The sequence below is a fragment of the Aptenodytes patagonicus genome, chromosome 1 (genome assembly GCF_965638725.1).
Source record: "Aptenodytes patagonicus chromosome 1, bAptPat1.pri.cur, whole genome shotgun sequence".
Taxonomy (NCBI): Eukaryota; Metazoa; Chordata; class Aves; order Sphenisciformes; family Spheniscidae; genus Aptenodytes; species Aptenodytes patagonicus.
Window position 1 is genome coordinate 209269702 of NC_134949.1, and position 21658 is coordinate 209291359.

Below are 21658 nucleotides of genomic sequence, written 5' to 3' on the forward strand. Positions count from 1 at the left end.
CAATCACTGTTGCTGATAGTTACTATCTCTGATAACCTGGTTATTATTCTCTAGTAAACAATGACCTGATGTATACCATGAAACAAACTTTCTCACAATGGGTTACATTTACATCTTGCAATCAGTACACAGAAGCGTTATGTATCTCTGCAAATCTCTGTTTTGAAGATTTAAGTGTGACATGTATGCTATAAACCACTTGGAATCACAGGAGCATAAAATAATCTAGATTTACTTTGGGAGGTCATCAGGTTGAATCCCCTGCTCAGAGCAGGGCTAACTTCAATGTTAGATGCTCAGTGCCTTCCCCAGTCCAGTTTTGTGTATCTGCAACCTCCCTGGACAACCTGTTATAGTGTCAGGCTGGGCAGGGCTTTGAGCAACCTGATGTAGTTGAAACTGTCCCTGCCCATGGCAGGGTGGTTGGACCAGATGATCTTTAAAGGTCCCTTCCGACCCAAATGATTCTATGATTCTATTTTTTTTTTCATAATGGTGATTTTTTGATGCAATTTATGTCCATTTCCCCTTGTCCTTTTGTGGTGGACCTCCAAGAAGATCTCTCTGTAGCCACCCACTAGAAAATTGTACACAACAATTAGATCCCCTTAACCTTTTCTTCAGACTGAACAAACCCATTTCTCTCAGCCTCTACTCATGCATCACAGGCTGCAGCCTCCTAGTCAGCTTTGTGCTCCTCCACTGGACTTGCTCCAATATGCTAATGTTTCTTCTGTTTGGGAGTCCAAAACTGGACACAATATTCCAGATGCAGCCTCCTGAGTTCACAGGGAATAGCCACTTTCCCCGGCCTGCTGGCTACACTCTTACTAATGCAGCCCAATATGCAGTTAGTCTTTGTTGCTGCAAGGACGCATTGCTGGGTCATGTTCGGGTTGTTCACCACGACCCCCAGGGCCTCTCCTGAAAGACTGCCTTCTAGCCTGCCAGTCCCCAAATTGTATGATGGCGTAGTATTTTTCATGCCCAGACAGAGCTTTAGATGAACTTTACTTGCCTTTTTTTACTTGTCTTTTTCTTTTACTTGCCTTTTTGAACTTCAAGAAGTTTCTGTCAGGCTATTTCTCTAGCCTGTTGAAATCCCTCTGAATAGCTGCCCTGCCCTCCAGCACATCATCTTCTCCCCACAATTTAATGTCACCTGCTAATGTAGTGAGGATACATTCTATCTCGTCATTCAGGTCATTAGTGAAGAAGTTAAATAGTACCAGGTTCAGTATCTAACTCAGAGGAATACCACTCCTAACTGGCTGCCAGTTAGACTTTCAGCTACTAACCAGAACTCCTTGAGCCTGATGGTGCAGTCATTTTTTCATCAACCTTGTAGTCCACCCATCCTGTCCACTTTCTCAAGTGTGGTGTCCTGGTTTCGGCAGGGATAGAGTTAATTTCCTTCCTAGTAGCTGGTACAGTGCTGTGTTTTGGATTTAGGGTGAGAACAATGTTGATAACACACCGATGTTTTAGTTGTTGCTAGGTAGTGTTTACACTAGTCAAGGACTTTTCAGCTTCCCATGCTCTACTGACTGAGAAGGCTGGAGGTGCACAAGAAGCTGGGAGGGGGCACAGCCAGGACAGCTGACCCAAACTGGCCAAAGGGATATTCCATACCATGTGACGTCATGCTCAGTATATAAAGCTGGGGGGAAGAAGAAGGAAGGAGGGGACGTTTGGAGTGATGGCGTTTGTCTTCCCAAGTAACCGTTACGTGTGATGGAGCCCTGCTTTCCTGGAGATGGCTGAACACCTGCCTGCCGATGGGAAGGAGTGAATTAATTCCTTGTTTTGCTTTGCTTGTGTGCACAGCTTTTGCTTGACCTATTAAACTGTCTTTATCTCAACCCACGAGTTTTCTCACTTTTACCCTTCCGTTTCTCTCCCCCATCCCACTGTCGGGGAGTGAGCGAGCGGCTGTGTGGTGCTTAGTTGCCGGCTGAGGTTAAACCACTACATGTGGTTACAAGGATACAACTAAAGATGGTCTTGATAGTCTTGCTAAAGTCAAAATAACCAATATCCATTGCTCACCTCTCATACCCAAAGCAGTCATCTCATCACTGAAGGCAGCCAGGTATCTGTGGTAAAGCCATGCTGGCTGCTCTTAAATTGTCTTACTTTTTTGTGAAGAAAGAACAGATATATCACCCTACACAGCTATAGCAATTCCAGGAGCTATAGATGGCTTTATGATGCAGCAGTCAGATTTGGGCTAGCTTTTATATAACAACACATGCAGAGGGAAGCACAGAACTCTTGAGCTATGTCTATACTGTCATGTTAGCTTGGACCTGAACTTGCATGCCTTGCCTATATTCCTCATGTGCTGGTTCACATAAGCCTGAGTCTAGCATAAGCAAGAAAGCTGGCCTGATAAGGAATTAAGGTACAACTAGAGGAGTTTTTAGTTTGAACCTAATTCCTTTAAGCAGTTTGGATGTAAAAAATGCACAAGTCATTTGAATTGGCCTACTCCCAATCCTATAAAGTTGTTCCATCATACAGAGCAGCCTCATCTATCCCTCTGTATGCCCTCATATCTTGACACCGCTCTGCTTCAATTCTGACAGCCCTGTGTTAGCTGTAGGTGATGAGCTGCGAAATTTTTAAGATTTGGACAGTGAAGAATATCTGGTATCAACAGGGGATCTGTTTGGCTCCCAAGGATTTAGTAGTATTTGTAAATATCTGGAAATTGTCTGGGGACGGCCACTCCAACAAGATCTCATGGCAGCTGGTCATGATCACATTAGCAGAACAGCTGAACAGAAGGCATTAAAAAAGAGAAAACCTCAGGAATGTCTTATCTAAGACCCCTCTGCAGCCACATAAAACACATATTCGTGACTGCATTTATGGATCTAGCTGTGTGGCAGGTGAGATCCCAGAGACAGACCTCTAACATTGAGGCATTATTGTTCTCAAAGAACGCCCAGCTAAGGCTCCACAGCTAGTCCAATTCACAGCCCATCCAGAGGTGATGGTACTCTGCCGTGAGCCCACCTCCCCATGTTTCACATACATGCTCTCCAAGCATGTTCGTTAGAACATGCAAATGCTCATACTGGTTCAGACCACATGTCCCTCTAGCTCAGTATCCTGTTGCCACAAGTGGCCATAAGCAAATGCCTAAGGAAGAACAAGAACAGGGCAAGTGTACATGAAGCTCTCTCAAACTGTGTCTATTCTCAGCCCAGGGTTTTTCCCAAGTGTTTTCTTTACTAAATAATCTTGAATGAATCTCTCTTTTAACTACTTCTACAGTCTCCCCTTGAAGCCTTTGCATCCATAAAATCCTTTGGCAAGGAGTTGCACAAGTTTGTGTGCAACAAGTTTGTTGTCCTTTTGTTTGCATTGAAATCAGCTTCTGTTAGCTCCATTTGATGGTCCCTCATTCTTGTATTTGAAGAAATGCCGAAGTCAATTCCTTTCCACCCTTTCTATGCCACATAGAAATATAGAATACATAGAATTCCATATTCTAATTCCATCACCTATGTAGAGAATATATATGAATATATATATAATATATATTCTGAATATATGAATAGATGAATTATGTTCATATTGTATATGAATAAGTAATATAATCTATATTCCATACAGAATTCCATATTCATATACAAGCTGTAGGCAAACCATGGATTTATTTTTCTTTCCTAATAAATTCTAATACTTGGTTTGCTTTTCTGATGTTTTCACAAGTTACACATATCATAAAGACTTCGCTTCCAAATGGTAATAGTCAGCTCAGAGTCCATTGCTTACATGTGAAAGCTAGCTTATATGTGAAGCTAGGATTTTTTTTTCCACACATATTTCTTAGTCACTCTGTCTTACAAAGGTCTCTTGTGGTCCCTCACAGTCTGCCTTTGTCCTTACTATCCCGAATATCTTCATATCACAAACTTTCATACCACACCAGCAAACTTTCTCACCCCACTGGTCACTTCTTTTCCAGGTCACTTAAGAGTGTAATGAACAACACAGATCCCAGCACAGAGGTCTGGGAAACTCCAGTGGTGACCTTCCTCCACTGTAATAATTAACCAGTCCTCTTACCCTCTGTTTCCTAACTTGTAACCTGTTATTTACCCATAAAAGGACCTTTCATTTAATCTCATGACTACTAAGTTTCCTTGGAAACTGCTGATGATGGTACTGTCAAAAGTCTTCAAAAGTCCAAGCAGATTGGATCAACTTGGCTGTCTTTGTCCAAATATTTGCTGACACCGTTCAAAAAGAGGATTGTAAAGTAGGACTTCCCTTTTTAGAAGCCACACTGACTCTTCCAAGGTAACTTGTATGAACCCAGGTAACCACTCATCCTGCCCTTTATTACAGTTTCCACAAATTTGCCCAGAAGTCTGATGCATAATCCCATAGTTCCCTTGATTCTCTCTGAAAACTATTTTACAGCTGGTATCCATTTGCCACACTCCAGTCCTCAGGTGTCAAGGACTACAGTGAGCAGTTACAGGCTACAGTAAGTCTTCTTAGACCCATTGGATGAAATAACTTCTAGTATTAGTGATTTGTTAATGTTCATGTCGCCAATTTGTCACATAATCTCTTTTACAGTCATTTCAGTTTCAGTCAGATCCTCTTCTGGCAAAGTATTCTGGCATGTGGGTTTTCCTAGTTTCTTCCACAGTGAACACCAATTTATTCTCTGAAAAGGTCTTCTGGTCTCTGTAGTGCTTCTTTTATACCCTGATGATTGATCAGCCCTACAGACTCTCTGATGAGCTTCTTGATGTGTTTGAGGAAGGGCTTAGTGCTGGTTTAGAGTCCTTTATCAAGTTGCTCCTCCCAGCTCTTTCTCTTTTTTTTTTTTTTGGTCTGCTTAGTTTTATTTTTATATGTTATCAGCCAGGATTTATGAATTTTTCTATTTTCTTCATTTGGATATGACTTCAGCTTTTTGAAGGTTGCCTTCTTGCTTCTAATAACATCTCTTCCTTATTGTTTAGTCATGCCTGGTTCTTTTTACCTTTACTCAAGCCTGTCTTAATAGGTTGCATGCACTGGCATATAACCTTAATATATTAAATGCATAATTCTGCCGTGTCCCAGGTATTGGCCTCTGGTGATCATGTTTATGCGCATATTAGTTAAGGAGGAAGAGAAGGTTACATAGTTTCTGCCAAGAGAGCAGACGTTATATGCAGTACTAGCCAACCTATGGCTCTGACAGTCGAGACATCAGACCTACAATAAAGCAGAAATCCCGCATCATTTCAACAAAACATGTTCACCCTCCCATTCCAAGCAGTGCTCTTATACTCCAGAGATGTACTGGTAACCACCTTCTTCATAAGCCTCTCCAGGCCACAGCCCTCTGCAGCAACCCCCTAAAGCCCCAACCTGTCTTGCCTTGTGAGGGATCCTGCTCACAATCTTCTCTTCTCTCCAGTCCAGAGAAAGTGCAGTCCCAATGAGTATTCAAAATGAAATTAGTGATTAACTGAATCCTAAAAGTAAGGGAGGGAGAAGGACAGACAGCTGGTCATAAGCAAAAAGCAAAACGAAAGGGTGTCATGGAGTCATTGTCCAAAGCAGCACCAAATACACCGAGAGTAGCGTCACGAAGTGCAAGGGTCAGACTGCAGCCACTATTTCAGAGATCTCTCTCATGACCACTTTTCCTTGCTGCCATGCAGTGCTAATATGCTTTTGGGATACCACTCTTACCTTTCTTCTGGTAGGCAAAAAACAGATCATATTTTGCCATGATGCCCTTTTGCCATTCTAAGGGATCAACAAGTCTGTTTCAGCAGAAACAACCCTGTACTGGAAAAAATTGAGGAGTTCATATAGACAATGTATGGGGCAGGAAGGCGTTAGGATGAGAGGCAGCAGCAGCAGCAAGCAGTACTTGTAAGGTGAGGAAATATGCCTTGTTGGTAGGGCAGAGTCTAGAAGTGGGGGAAGAGAGCGGCCCACACTGAAGGGTTTGGGAGGAAAAGAAAAGCAGGTGAATGAGAGACTCGTCGAGAGGAAGTGCTTGAGGAAATTGTGAAAAGGAGCAGTCTGCAGCCACACAGGCTGCAAGATGTGACTTGTGAATGTGGTGTACCTTGAAGATTGGCTTTCCCTGTGGGAGCAGGCCACCGCCTGTGGGTTTCAGGGTGGACAACAATGGCCTATGCTCTGCAACCTGCTCAGCCCGGTCTTGGCTCTCTCCTTGCCTCACAAGAGGCTACGTAGCACCCAAGCAGCTATAATAACACAAGCAACATTTGGATGTTGACATCCAGGCAATCTTCAAAGTGTACCATTGCACAGTTAAAACGCCTAAATGAAAGTCCAAAGCTCTTTTGAAGTGGGAGCTGAGGGCCCAAGTGACAGATCCTGGAGGACACTCACTGCTCAGTGGAAATGTCTACCTGTGGCAGTGGGAACCCTGCACTGCAAGCCACCGCATCCCCTGAAACTCAGCTGGACCTCTAGTTGTTAACTTAATGCACATAAGTCAATAATGACTATTAGAGTAAACTGAGATATAAATGATGGGCTTGTTAAACAGAGGGAGAGGCACTGCTTTTGTTCTTAGGAGTAGTATGATCAAACTATTTTTGACCTAGGTTTGTGTCAGAAATATTTATTTCAAACACAATACCCAGATTTAATACATTTTAAATGAAAGACGCTTCATATTTATTCTTTGCCTTGCCATGAAGCCTTTTTCACTTAACGCAGGGAGTTAATTGAACTAGCCTTCACTAATCTGCGTGACAATTTATACAGTAATTAGTGCAACAGGAATAGACAAGACCTTACAGTTCTTCCAAGCCTCCAGGCTGATTGCTACAAGATTCAACCACCCCCCCTGCACATTCCCTTCAATTCCCTAGCTACAGATCGACTTTTAGAAACAGCCCCTCTGGCTTTCTGAAGTCCTACACTTTGAAATCCTCCACTGAGAGTAAGTGGAGTTAACACCACCCATTAGTACAACAGTATTTGTGAAATGCAGTTTTTGAAGAATTTGCCCTATAATTAAGGTATGTGTGTCAGCATCCTCTTTAGTGGCATTGGCAATTAACATTACTAATAGACGTCTCATGTCTGCAGCCTCTCATATGCTATTTTGGCCCTCTGTTTCAGGTTGCTAAACAGAAGAAATGCTACTTATTTACAAGAAAACACTTCTGTATCTTCCTGGAACAGCTGTTAGATAAAAACCATGGAAAAAAATTTAGAGCGTGTATCCTGTCTTAGGTTTATGCAACAGAAAGTAAAGCATATAAGGTGCTAGAGACTCTAAATACTGAAATACAGGCAGTGTTTCCTTGCCATCATGATCCATATATGAAAAAGACATAAACTTTAAAGTGAGATGGAGTAATGAAGAGACATACGGAAAAGTGATTATTTTTCACAAAATACATTGCTGGTAGAAGACTTCATAGATAGCAGCTGTTTCTAGTCATGATCCAACACACATTTTGTAATGCTGATATGACATACCAAAGATGCGTGTGAAATGAAGGTCTTCTTACCATACAAGATGGCTATGCCCAAATCTCTAAATATTCTGGATAAAAGCCATTGAAATAATAACCACCATGATGTCTGGCAGCATCTCTCTCAAGCCACTAGTGTACATACTTGTCACTCTTCTAAATAATTCCATCACTTTGTGCAGAATGAAAAACTTATTTGTTATTACCTGAAAGACTATACATTGCTCATATATTAAATGAACATCTTGTCCCTGCTCCCCTCTGCACTGAAAATATGCTAACATACATTTTGGTGATGGAAAAAAAGCCAATTAATCAGATTGCTAAAAACAAAGAAAAAGGATGACAGAAACTTAGAAACACAATTCCACTCTTGACTTACATGCAGGATAAATACAACTATAGATAAAGTCACCAAATTTATGGGGGAATGTCACCGTTTCTTTGTAAGGTCTGTAGTATATAACTTCCTTTGCAAACTCATAAGAACACGCACATCCTTCCTACGTATTCTGTATGTATGTATTTATTTTTTATCATAGAATCATAGAATAGTTTGGGCTGGAAGGGACCTCTAAAGATCATCTAGTCCAACCCCCCTGCCATGGGCAGGGACATCTTCAACTAGAGCAGGTCGCTCAGAGCCCCGTCTGACCTGACCTTAGATGTTTGCATAAGAAGTTAAAAACCCACAACTTCACGAATAAGATAAAACATTGTTTTTAAGGCAAGAGTGGGCATTGATGAGGTTCATTGCAATGGATGTACAGAAAAAAATGTTATCGCATTCCCCCTCAGCTCTGGGAGCAGATCCAGTGTGATGCAGAAGCACCGTGAGCAATTGCTTCCCATATCCTGCCGGTGCCAGGCAGAACGGGAGAGTGATGTCTAATCCACTGCCTGGGAGAGTCCCAGGGAGAATTCCATACGCTCAGCTTCTGCTGGTAAAACAGCCACTCCACTATGCTCAGTGCAACAGAATGGGGAGGACAGGACGTTTACCCTTAGAGAGAAGTTCTGTAAGCTCCTAATGCACCAGTGATGGCTGTGGCTCTTGCACCTTTAGAAACAACACGCTTGGACTTTACCCAGAAGCAACTCCTATACCGTTTTAAAAATTCACCGTGTCTTTTCTCTGTGGGAGACACCTCCTCTCGACATCTTCTAAACATCATAATTCTTCATCGCTTTCATTACATTTTCACCAGTTGTCTCACAGCCTTTTTTTTGTTGTTTGGTCATGAGGAATCAGGTAAGTTCCTCTTTGGGCCAGACTAGTGATGCCAGAAGCTACACCGAAACAAGGAGCCTCCTGCAACCTGTTATTCCCACTGTGCTCTAAGGTCCTTATTTCCACTTGCACCACACCACTTCCTAGTGGGGAAGCATTCTTCCGCAGCCCCACGTCAGCCTGCTGCGGGGTGGGAAGGTGGCTGCATGCAGCTCGGCCCCGCTCCCACTGCACACTGCCATGCCGATGTTTCCACTGACTCGCTTTTCCGTAACAAAAATTGTGTTTAATTTTCTTTCTCCGTGCACCTGTGCTCACATCTGCAGTTCGCTCCTGAATAAAGCCCTTATTTGACAGAAAAATTTCAAAGGACTTTTACTAATTATTCAACTAGTACAGCGTACTAGATAGACACGTACTTTGGAGAGACACACCTGTTTGTGCTGCTCCCACCAGCACAGAGCTGAGTTGCACTAGAGCCGTTAGAATGAAACCAGGATGAAATTACTTCTGAGATGTGGTTATAACACCCAGGTCAAGAACTTCTGTTCTCTACTATTTCTTCGGGAAAACCTTAAAGGAGAGTAAATACGAAACACTGCCCCGTTCTTCCCCCCGCCCGGTGGAAAAGTTATCGCTTTGCATCCACTCCGCCAGACTATAGACATGTCCCTCTGCGGCGGCGGGACGCTGCCAACGCCGCGGGAGGCGGCTTCGCGGAGGCGGGCGGCCCAAGGGCCGAGCGGAGCCCGGGCGGAGCGGCGGGGCCGCGCTCCGGTGCCGCGGGGAGCCCCTCGGCGGCGGCCGCGCGTCACGGCCGCAAACGAGCCGCCGCCGCGGAGCCCGGGGCGGGCGGTGCCCGAGGCGGGCGGTGCCCGCCGGGCAGAGGCGTGGCGGGGCTGCCCGGCGGGCACCGCGCTGTGACCGCGGCCGGCCGCGGGGGGATCCGCAGCGGTGCCTCTGGGCGGGCGTGTGCTCCGCCTGGCAGCGCCAAGGTAAACACTGCGCCAAACGCGCGGCGCAAACACCTGACTGAAGCGCTGGCGGGGCGCAGGCACAAGGCTAGCGGCTGCTCCGGCCCCGGCCCCGGCTCCGGCAGCGGGGCGGCCTCCCCGCCCCGCCCGCCCCTCCGGGACGCGCTTGCTCCGGAGGGTGTCGCCCAGCGCGCGCCGGGGCGATGCGGTGCGGTACGGGGCGCGTCCCGCGGGTGCCGGCGTGCGCGGGCCTCCCGGGGCTCGGTCATGCTGGTGTCGCTCCAGGCTCCGAGGGGGTCAGCGCTGCCCGCCCGCCTCCCCGCGCCCGCCCGAAAATAAGCAAAGCCATGACCGCAGGGCCTCAGGGGCCAGATCTCAGTTTTTTAAACGAGGAGGAAGCCAGGGCGATTTTTCAGGTGCTGCAGAGGGACTCGGAGCTCCGGCGGGCGGAGAAGGACAGAGTCAGGTACCAGGCTTAACCCCGCCGTCGCTGCCCACCGCACCCGCGCGGGGATGGAAGGCGCGGGGCCGGGCGGCGGGGCTTGCGGAGGGGGAGCGGAGGGCGCACGGACCCAGCCCGGGCGGCGCGGGGCGGCGGCGGAGCCCGCGGCTGCTTCGCCCGGCCGAGTCGAGCGGGAAAAGGGGCGGCGGGCGGGCGGCTGGCTGTCGGCCGCCCCGCGGGGAAGGGTCTGCGTCGGCCGAGGCGCCGCGGCGGCAGCGAGGCTGCGCGGGCAGGGAGAGCCGGGCTCGCTGCGCGGGAGGCTGCCGTCCTGCCGGTGCACCGGGGGAGCGCGAGTGCCTCCCGCCAGCGCCGGCTGCCGCGGGGCCGTCCGTCCCGGACATCTGCAGCATCGGGATGTTTGGGAAACGCGTGTTGTGACAGAGACGGCTGTGAGTCACGGCTGCTGATCCCCGTGGCTCCTCTCCTTCCCCGAGGAGGAGGAGGCCACTTCTGTCTTTCACCGTCTCGCTGGCAGGCGGTGCGGGCTAAACGCTGGTAGCCGGGGAGACGACGGTGGCGGGGAAGTTTTGCGGGACCTCGCAGGGAAACGTGGCGGCTCTGCGGCAGGTCCCGGAGCCGATCCTGGCAGCTTTTGGAAACCAAGCCAGGCACTCACCCGACTGAAAGGTTGCTCACAAGACCTTTTCAAGTGACTTAACTGAATTCCCTCCGCATTCAGGTACGCAAGTCACAACATCTTATATGAGCCATATGCAGAAATAGAACAGCCTCGACCTTGTTTCTAGGTCGTATCTCCCGTGTGTGCAGTCACCAAAGCTATTTGTGTTGATAGTGAAAGCAAAGGTCAAGGAATTAGTAGAAATTATGCTGGAAAATAAGCCGTTTATTATTAAAGGTTACCATTTCTTCCTCCAGATGAGACTTGAGGTACCTTGTGGGCAGTTTGCAAGTGGAAGGCAGTGTCCTCTCAGATTCACAAGTAATGCTTTCATGTAAGATGCAGAAGGAATGTTAATGAGTAACATTTCTGTCAAGTGGATTTTTGTACTGTGTATTTTTTATTTCAGTCAAGTGGATTTTATGATGGGCATAGTTAAACATTATGTGTCAACACTGACTTGCATCCAAAACTTGTCTTAGTTTTCTGCAGCACGTGAACCTGGACTGAGTTAAGTTTGGCAGTTTCTTTCTTCCATAATTTGGCATTACCTTTCTTTGATTAATTTCTGTTCCATGTGTCCTGTGGTGACCCAAAAAAAAAAAAAAGGAATGCTTTGCTGGATATGGAGAATTACATGGCTGGATAGTTGTAAGTTTAAAACCTGGGTAAGACTTTAAAACCAGAGCAAATGCAGTGAGGCTTCCAATGCTGTAGAGAGGCTTGTGAAGCAATATAGCCTGCTCTTGAACTCAAGGCTTTCACCTGCCCCCAAATTTGTATTTGTTACTCCGTCTGTGTACTTGTGACTTTGCTGAAAGTGATCTCTCTTTATGCAAAAGCTGTCAAAATAAACATGGTATAAGACGACGTTTCTGGTGATGCTTTACTGAGATGGAGTCTACTTTAAATCTCAGTTGAAGAGGCATTCAGAAATTGAGGAGAAGATAGGTGAAGTGTTTATGATCAAGGCACCATACTGAAATCTAGGTTAAACTCCTGGATCTGTCAAAGGCGTTGTATGTGTCCTTGGGCAAGTTTCTTAATCTCTCTTGGGCCTAATAAAAGTACTCTCTTTCTCACTCCACTTGTCTACCTGGTCTTATTTAGACTGTAAGCTCTTCAGGCCAGGGGACTCCAATCAGGAGCAGACGGGTTCCAGCCTGTGTGGTGTTGCCCTGTGCTACTATAATCTAAGTAATAACAGTGGTCACTCTGGAGGGCCAAATCCTGCAGTTCTTATATGACCACAGTGAGCCTCAGAGGCTCTAAACAAAATTGCATTTGCTCTTTTTGGTCCCATATGCCTGCCCCCTTGACTCTGTGTCATTCTTATTACAATTATTTTGATAATTAACTCTGTAGACATTTTTTTCAGTTCAAAGGTTTTAAAATAATGCCCGAGCACTGTGGCAGCCCACTCCTGGGATGCTTTCAAAGTGTGGTTTTGAAGCTATTTGATTTATGCCATCAATCAAATGAGGCATATAGGAGGTGCTGTGGAATGGAAGGGGCAGTTTCATCAATACTACTTTTTTGCATGATGTCACTGAAGTTAGTTGTCCCCCAAACTGCTCTTGAACGTGGTTTTGGAAAGAGCTAGTTGGAGCTTGGCAGGGCCAGGGAACAAGTCAATAATAACCAGTGGGCTCACTGGTCAAGTTTGTTCAGTGACCATCTTTATTTACAATATAGCATGTCCCTGTATAGATCAACCTGGACTGGATTGGCAGAGGAAAGGAAGTTTGCTGGCAGACGACGGGTCAGGTTCTAATGACTGCACTCATGTGCGTGCTGTTTAATGTCATACGAGCAAGCACAATAGCTGTCTGCAAATCTCTTAAAAGAGCAATGAAAAATTGAAATCCATTCCCAGATACAACTCTGGAATCAAAAAAGCAGGAATGGGCTTTTCTCTTTTTACAAGCTGCATTTGCTATATAAGCAAATGTTAACACCAGTTAATTTTGAAAGACAAAATCAGAAATAAGATCAAAAGATGAATCCTGACATCCTGCATGGCTTACGTTGTCCAACAAATGATAATCATGGTTCAGGGGAGTTGATTTTCACATAAACACAAATGTATGGCAGTGCAACATGAAATACTGACCCATTCCTCCTTGAGTGCATTGAGCTCTCAGCTAAGTAACCATGAGGTCTCCAGACCTTTTTCTTTTCTTACTGCTTTCCTGCATTGGAAGCTTGATAGAACCACTGGATCTCTCTTCACCCAGACAGCCCACACCTTTGTGAAATTAAACACGTATTGGGGCATTCTTTGGGGAAAGGCTAGTTGCTTTATACAACCCCTCTCCCTTTCTCTTTCTCTCTGTGGCCTTTGTGTGGAGTAGGAACGTGTGACCTTTGTGGACATTCGTGTACATTTGTGTAGCTGCGGGCCGCACTTTGTGCTGTCCCTCCCTGTTCCTCCTGATGCCCCAGCACATCCTCCGGGTACCATCGGCCCTTTCTCGGCTCCCTTGGCCGGCCTCAGACCTCTGTGCCTGGCTTGGAAGGCCTCTCAACTTTTGCTTTTCCTTTTATGCAGGAATGAACTGTGTGACCTGTTGGACCTTTATTTGTTCTTGCTACTGACAGGGAGCTAAGCTCCTGATGTGCCCTGGGCTGCTGGTTCCCAGGACTGCATGTTTTTGCCTGTTTTCTCCTTTCCAGTGCCCTCTCGTGGCTCCTCTCAGCAGTACCTTTGACTAGAAACAGCAAACCAACCATACTTGACTCCTTCTCCCATGAAAGAGGTTAACAGAAGCAGCAACAGTCAGCTTTGGTATAACTCACATGATCGTTCACTGCCATATACACTGAAAATAATATAGAAACGTAATAATTAGTAATCATGTATTTAATAATTTAAAAGAAAAAATTTACATTACTTTTGGACTTGGGTAACGCCCAGCTTCAGTATTCTTTGTTGTTCATCAAATCCAGTCTCATTCATAATACCAACTTGGAGAAAACCTCATTTATCATAAGCGTTAGCGTGGGAGAAAAAATGGAATATAGGGTCTGTATATCAGTATACATACATTGTTCTGTAATAATAATTGCGATGTTAAGACAGAAGTCCAACTCAGTCACAAAATGTTATTTTAGTAAGCCTGGTTAATGAAACTGATGATTTTGCAAATGCTTGTGGAAGAAAGTTCCTTCTCCCAAATATTTCAATATCACAGTTCGATGCCCAGGAGGAGACAGGGAGGAATCCAGCATGTTCAGAGGACAGTATCGTGTTCAGATGGCTCCCTAACAATTCAGTTTCCATAAGGACACAGTGAATTCTTGCTGTAGGCACAGGTCAACTTTCCATACGTAATGAAATAGGCCTGGAAATCATGACATAAAAATGTTCCAGGTCTTATTCGACTTCTGGTTTCAAGGCTTCAGGGTGCACCCAGCTCATCTTCTCAAGCTTTGTTCTGCAGCTGCTGGGGACAGAAATTAAAAAAGAATTGACAGCTGATATTTGCATGCAGAGCCCCAGGTCCCAAAGGCTTAACAAACCTGTAGGTGCTTCTCTTTTCTGTCCTTTCTCCAAGAAGCCGATGGGCAGGGTGACAAGTGAGGCTGGCTGCTTCCAGTCGTCTCAGGACAGCACTTCAGAGCCTGGCAGGTAGCAGAGGGACTGGCAGTCCCTGTAGGAAGGCTCAGCAGCAACAAGGCAAGAAGCTATGGGATACAGAGGTGGAGCTTCTGCCTTTTGTCTCCGAGGCAGCTCCTCCCTCTGCAGAGTGTGAAGAGGCAGACGGTGCCCAAGCAGGTGTCTTTCCAGTCAGCTTTGGGGCTCCGATGCCTCGGAATGCCTGAGCACTGGGTGCAGAGATGCACCTCCACCGCTGAAACAGCACCAGGATCCAGAGACAGCAGCTGAGACGAGAGGAGCCAGGAGACATGGAGCCAAGTACTTAAAAGAGGCAGCAGGTAGGGGGTTGTGGCATGGGAACAGGTAGCTGGTACCTTTGCAAGTTGTCCAAAAAATGAACAGTTGGGAGATACAGCAGAAGAGCCATGGGTAAATAGAGAATGTATTTAAAAGGGCAGAAGAGCTCTGAATTCTTTAATTATTAACTTTTATTTAGGATATTTGTCTGCTTTATATAATGCCCCTATTATGACTACATACAATAGCCTTGTGCCATTTTAGTTTATTAATCCTTGAGAAAAAGGGAAATACTGTTATCTTCACTTTCAAACAAGACAGTGAAAATAACTGAGAGACTGAGCCACTGAACCAGGAAATGAACCTACCTCCTTGAATAGCAGTTTACCTGCTAGATCATGTTTCGAGAAGTAGCTATGCTTGCATTGTGTGAGGAATATTTTCTTTTTCAGTGGGAGGAATGGAAAAGAATTAATTACCAGCTCCAGAACATATCTTGGGTTTCAGCCACTGTTTATGAATAGGAACTGAAAAAAAGAGGAAAATGGAGCTTTTGAGAGAGAAAAGCACTCATTCTCTTTGCTTTATTTTGTTTTGCTTATTTCCAGGTTGGCATATGCTTTTTTTTTATTTAGTAGATTTATTCTCACAGATCTATGACAATGAGAATAGATGGCAGCAAAGCAGAGGTTTGCTTGAAATTTATTGATGGATTTAATTTGAAGATGGAAAGCAAGAGAAATTAATTGGGAGGTACACTCAGCACCACTCACCGATCCTCTCTTGGTGATCTATTAACAACATACGATTCTTGTGGGAAAGATTAATCCCCTCCTTACTTTGTTCTAGACGGTCTCTACAACAAATCATTTGGATGTAGTGATTTGTTACAGGAACAAAACTGCTCTTACTGCCTTACGGCAGATCATTTACTGAGTTTATCATTTGTTGCAAATAATTCCTTACCGTATCCTCTTGACTGACATTTGCTCTCACAGGTCTGGCAATAGAAGATGGGAATAAAACACTGCGTAGGGAATGTATTTTTTCACCTTTTTCCATACTCATAACCTCGGAAGGCATTTGTTGCAGAGGTGCAGCCATACTCAGTGCCCTCTTGGTGCTTCAGTGATTTTGTCTTGCTGACCGTTTGAGGGGTCTGACATTGCAGCCTTTATTTTGGCTTATTTGCAGAAGTAGTCCTGTTGACCCTCTCGCAGCCTCTCAGAGACTAAGAATAACTTCTTGGGTGTTAGAGATCTAGATTAGGGGCCCAACTCCTTATTATTTGAAATAATCTTTAGAATAAACCCCAAAATACCCATAACTGCATGGGTGAGGAGAGCAGGATACCAGGACAGGCACCACTTGGGTATGTTGTTGTTCCAGTGGAGCTCCCTCCCTGAACAAAGCATTAATGAAGAAATTCTTTCATAGGAGATACTCCGCCCGGGATGTTTCAGGGCACAAGTGCTCTATTATGTCTTGCTTGTGGAGGAGATACTATTATGTACTACTGATACAGTGCCACTGGCATGTTTAATGGTTTGTAAACACTTAGGAAAACAGGTCCTTGAAGGCCTGAAGCACTAATACACTAAAGAAGTGTAAATAGAAGCAAAAATGGCAGGGCAGACTGTGATTTAAAAACCTTTACTCAGTTTGGTAAACAATTACTGTCATAAATAATCCCACTTCGGGACTCCACATGTTCAAGTAGGGGGTACTGTAACCAAAGGCAATTATTTAAGTTGCATATCAAGTTTTTTTCTCATCCCTGTTTTTTAATAATCCTATCTTGTGGTGGGGCCTGGAGTCAAGGACTGGGGCTTCACGTGAGCTGAGGAAGAGCAGGTGTTCACAGCCGGGGACAGGTGGGCGCAGTATGTGCCATTTTCTGTTTTGGCTTTAGCCCTGTACATCTGGACTAACTAAACCAAAGTCTATGGTCTAACTCCAGTTTTACATCTACAGACCAGGGTCTGGACCAGCATTGCTGCCAGGTCTTTGGTCTTGTCTTTTCATAGTAAACTTATTTCAGTGTTAACGAAAGGTCAATCCTTTCCTCCAAAGCTTTGCACTTCTTTGTGTTTGAGAGCAGGGTGTTTTCTACAGCATGGGGGTGGGCAGGAGACCCAGGAGCACCTTTGCGGTGTGTTATGTTTGAAAGGGCCTGTCTGCTAGTGCACTGAATGTATTTCTTCTTTCTTCACGTTATTGGGGCAACAGGGGCTCCCCACGGGGCTGGCAGGGCAGGGCTGTGCCACCAGGGCCTGTCCTGCCATCCCACTGCCCCAGCGAGGCAGCCGGGTGCAGCCCGAGCCCGATCACCGTGGTGGCACGGCAGGGCCAAAGCCAGGCTGTGGGGTTGAGTCAGGGTCAGGATCAGGCCCGGTGAGGGTAAGCAGGTCCACCACAGCCCGGTGATCACGGGGCAGGGCCGTGGCGATGATGCAGGGCCAAGGTCAAGCCGTGAAGTGACGTCAGGGTCAGGCCTGGTGACGGTGACCGGGTCAGCAATGGCCCCGTGATGGCTGGGCAGGCCAGGGGTGGGGTGGCTGGGCTGAGGCCAGATTGGGATGTCAGGCCGTGGGTCAAGGCCCGGATCAGCGTGGCAGTGGCCGTGCACAGACACAGCCGGGATGCGTCTGGGGCTGTAGCTGGGGCAAGGTCCAGTGGGACAGCCTCTGTTGAAAAGCAGCTCCCAGGGGAAGGAGGGATGGCCCTTGCTGAGGCCTCTGACTGTCTTCACAACAGCTTTCTCCATGGCCACCAGCTCTGCTCTTTCCAAGCTGGCCCTGGGCCCGGGAGGCCAAACCCACAGGGGTGGGAAGGACATGCTCAGGGCATTTTCACCCATGCTCATTCAAACACAGGCCTTGTGCCAGGGTTCAAACTAATGTTTGCAGTTTCAAGTGACAAAATACTGTAAAAATGAAAATCATAATGATGATGATTGTTATTATTATCTAGCTCACTTTCTGATGTTGCTAGGGCTGCCAAAAAGAAGACACGTGTTGAAACTGATGAGATTTAAGCCAAGGCTTACTGTTAAGCCCATGGGTAAACATTTTCTAAGTCCAAGCTTAATGGTGAAAGTAGAATTAATTGGGCTTTGTCTATATGTATAAATGGACCAGGCTTCAAGAATAAATAGGTCAGGCACAGCAGTGCAAGCTAGCATTAACTACTGAGTAGACAGTCAATATGGGGAGTTATTCTGGAATAGCTAATGCAGAACAGTCCGATTTTGTTAGTTTTTCTGTGGAGTTGTGACCCAGTTAAGGACTCGTGCACCTTGTAGGAAGTCTGTGCGATTCCCAGGTTTGACTTTTCCAATAGTAGCGTCTCTATGTTCTCAACACCCTCTGTCTCCTCCACAATTCAAGTGCAGAAGTTAAAATAATTATTGACATTAGTGGGAATTGGAAATGGCCATCAGGTGGAAGAAGACAGCTTCCCATACTAAGCAAGCAAAGAGTCATGGAGGTGCATGGAGAAGAGAACTGTCTGGAATGCTGAAAACATCAGCAAAGTATGGTTACTCTCACTTTAGCTCAGCTTTCTTATATATGTCTATTAAAAGTTGTTTGTAATGCCAGTGGCATGTGCAGTAGGGTCACTGGGCCTCTGGAAGGTAATGCCAGTGAAGTGTAACACGCACTGCCTGTCATTGCTGTAAGGAAAGGAATGCATATCAGTCTGCAGTGAGCAGCCTTGGAAGGACCCCAGAAGTATTTTCAGGCGCTGACAGCTTCTACACACTGTCTGTGTCCCAACACCTTCAGGTCCTCAGGCATATTTCAGAAGTATTAAGTTGTTTATGCCAGGAAGTCAAAAAAGTGTTGCACAGGAACATGTCTGATTCATGTTCGGAGTGGCTGGATATCTCCCCTCATACTGACACTGCTGTGCTCCAGTGGTGTTTTCAGGTTACATGTGTCTTGTAATCCTGTCAAAGACTGCAGCACATGCTTTCTGTGGTGAAGCCCGGGGTGCTGGAGTTTTGCTGGGTTTGGTCCCTGAGGTACTTCAGATTCTTGGGTCCATCTAGACATGCAGCACTTGCACCTCCTGTAGACGTAGCTCTTGGAGAGACTGGCTAACGGCTGAGAGCAAAGCTTGTTGGGCTGTATGTCAAGACTTCAGCTGATGTTCCTTGGTTTGTATCAGATACTAACCCTTCTTTGCAGCTAGATTAAATGTTAACACTGTTAAATGTAACAAGCTGTATTTAAATGCCTGCATTTTAAACTACCAGAAACTATATTTTTTTTATCAGTCTTACCTCAAAAATAAATAGGTATTATGTACCGGTACCATACTAACTGTGACCAAACACATCAAAACCACAAAACAAAAGCTAAGAGTGAATGATGAAAAGTGCATTCTGTTTGCACTTTATTGCATATAAATTACACACAGTTTAATTTGTGGTTGGAATAATCAAGGATCTGCAATACTTCTGCTTGCCGTATCTGTGGATTTCTAGATATAGGGGCCTGAGTTCAGAGAGCTGCAGTCAAGCAAAGCTGCAGCAGTGTGGCTGGGGGGCCCTGCAGTCGGTTTCTTCCTGCATTATAGACTTGCATGTTCTTAAATATATATTTATATGTATATAAGTATATATATATAATTGTATACATATAAATATTATATTTAAAAGTATTATTATACTATAATATTTCTATTTCCAGTGGAAGAGTTGTGATAAGTTACGAGATTCTAAGCTGCTATAGCAGAGGATCTGTGTAAGTATATATTATATACATGTATATAAGCATTGTATTTCCAGATGAAAAACATCCACTGTGTCAACTTTTACAGCTTACATTCATTCTTATGACTGCTTTCCTTAATTTAAAGCAACGTAAATGAGGCCTTTGTAGTGTTATAGTAACACATAAACTGTCTGCAGGTACACTCTGACCTTCTGTCTTACTTCTGTTGACCAGAATCTTTCTTCAGCTCTGTGTGAGACTCTGCACAATTCTCTGAGATTGCAAAGGTGTATTTTGAGAGCCCTAGGCTTCAAGCTTAGCTCTGTACAAACAAATGCCTAAGCCTGTGTGGAGTCTCTCAATTTGAGAGCTCTGTCCAGACCCATGGGCTATCATACACAAACCTGCTTGCAGAGATGGGACCTTGGTCTTCTTTTGAAACTAATCCCCCCTCATCCAGAGTTCTCACCTGTCCTGTGTCTGTTTTCTTGTTTTTCCCCTTATATTGTTACCTAGGAAAGGTTTTACATAAAGAAAATCATACAATGACATGAGGAGTAGCATCTGCATTGTATGTCTTTGTAAGGCAGTTAAATTTATAATACATGGCTGAGCTGTAAATTACTTGCATAGATGGCTGTCTCTTTGCATGCTATCAATATTTATAAAAGGTCTCACAATCAGCTAGCAGCTCTACCCTGGAAGAGTAAATGTGTCTGCTGTTAATCATTAGCTTCAGGTGTAGTGGGAGACCTAAGAAGACCTGATCCCCAGCCTTCCAACCCATCATGTGGCACACACGGTATACGTCTATATTTCCGTGTGAGATTTCTGGGACAGAAGTTCAGAAGCCCAAAACTTACTCCTGTCATGCAATGTTTTTGCATTGAGACTGCATCTATCCCTGCAAACAAATCAGAATCTTTGCATGGAGAATTATATCCATTGCACCTATTAACATGTATTAATGCTAAAGGGAATTCCTATTAATGAAGTCATCTCATAAGACATATTAATTACTACCATTCAGAAGCTGTGTGACACACTTTAAAAATGATAGGTAGCCTTCCTTTCCATTGCATCATGGATTTGTTTTATTATTACCATATAATATTGGTAGGTAGCTTGTAAGTATTGACAGCATAATAAAAGTAACACCATTTTTTTGACCTGTCATTTGCAGCCTGTACAGAGAGATTGTAAATCATCTGTAAAACACTCTCAGAGTGGAGCTTTCCCCTGTCCTGCACTCACCGCAGAGGAAGTGGCAGAGAGTCAGCCTGAGCTGGAGAGTCACTGACAGTTGTGACATTACTAGCGGTATTTCACCTCATTCACTCATGTTGACCAGCTGCCCAAAGGACTAAAAGCTTTCATATTCTGAGTATGTTTAAACTCAATTAAAAGATATATACTTATAGCCTTTTCTCTTTGTTCCAGCAGGGCTGAAATATTGTTTTCACTTTCTCCCCACTTCCATCTCCTGGTTTTGCACATTTCCAGAATCTAAATATTTAGGGATAGTTGTGCGCTGGCAGCTTGATGCACCCATCAAAGTGGGATTGAAAACATACCCCATACAGTTCAGTGCTGGGCTGTGAAATGTTTCCCCTGTCCTTCAGGTGAACCTTTCTTGGCACTTCCAGTTACTCCTTTCCATCCAGGGGTGTCACCACTAGGTGACTCTCCAGCAGCCTGACCTGATGCCTGTTCAGGACAATGAAAATTCTTCCATTACATTTATTGGTATTTGGGTCACGATCGAAAGAAACACTGAACCGACACACTCTTTGGTCTTCCTTGTTGTGGCACATCCTCTTTGCCCATACACATCTTTAGTTTTATTGGTCACATACTCAGACAAATATGTCTTCTGAAGGCAACTTAGTGCGTTAATGGGCATTATAAAATCAATACATAATAACAAAAATGACAGCAGCGGTAATAATAATGAAAAGGATGAAGACTTAGATAGAAAACTAGTATTTTGGGGGGAAGAGAAAATTAATCTGAGTAGCTGATTAGCAACAACCTAGCAGGTTAGATTCAAGCATTATTGCCAAAACAACATTTTGTTCATCAAAATAGAGGAGGCCTTGGTTTTTCAGAGAACAACTGCAGAAATGCTTAATTTTACAAATACAAAAGCCAAAGAAAAAAAACCTGCGTTTTCAGTTAGATCTTTTTACATTGTCTTGTAGTGTGTGCAATCAAAACATGGGAGTC

At 44.9% G+C, this 21658-nt stretch overlaps 1 protein-coding gene across 1 annotated transcript in view; it reads left to right on the plus strand.

The window, feature by feature from the left end:
• Positions 1-9940: 9940 nt before the first annotated feature.
• EXPH5 (exophilin 5) overlaps positions 9941-21658 on the plus strand; it is a 34916-nt gene continuing 23198 nt past the window's right edge. Inside the window, exon 1 of the mRNA XM_076328173.1 lies at positions 9941-10158. Coding sequence (XP_076184288.1) covers positions 10040-10158 — 119 coding nt within the window. The 5' untranslated portion in view covers positions 9941-10039. The remainder of the gene's footprint in view (positions 10159-21658) is intronic.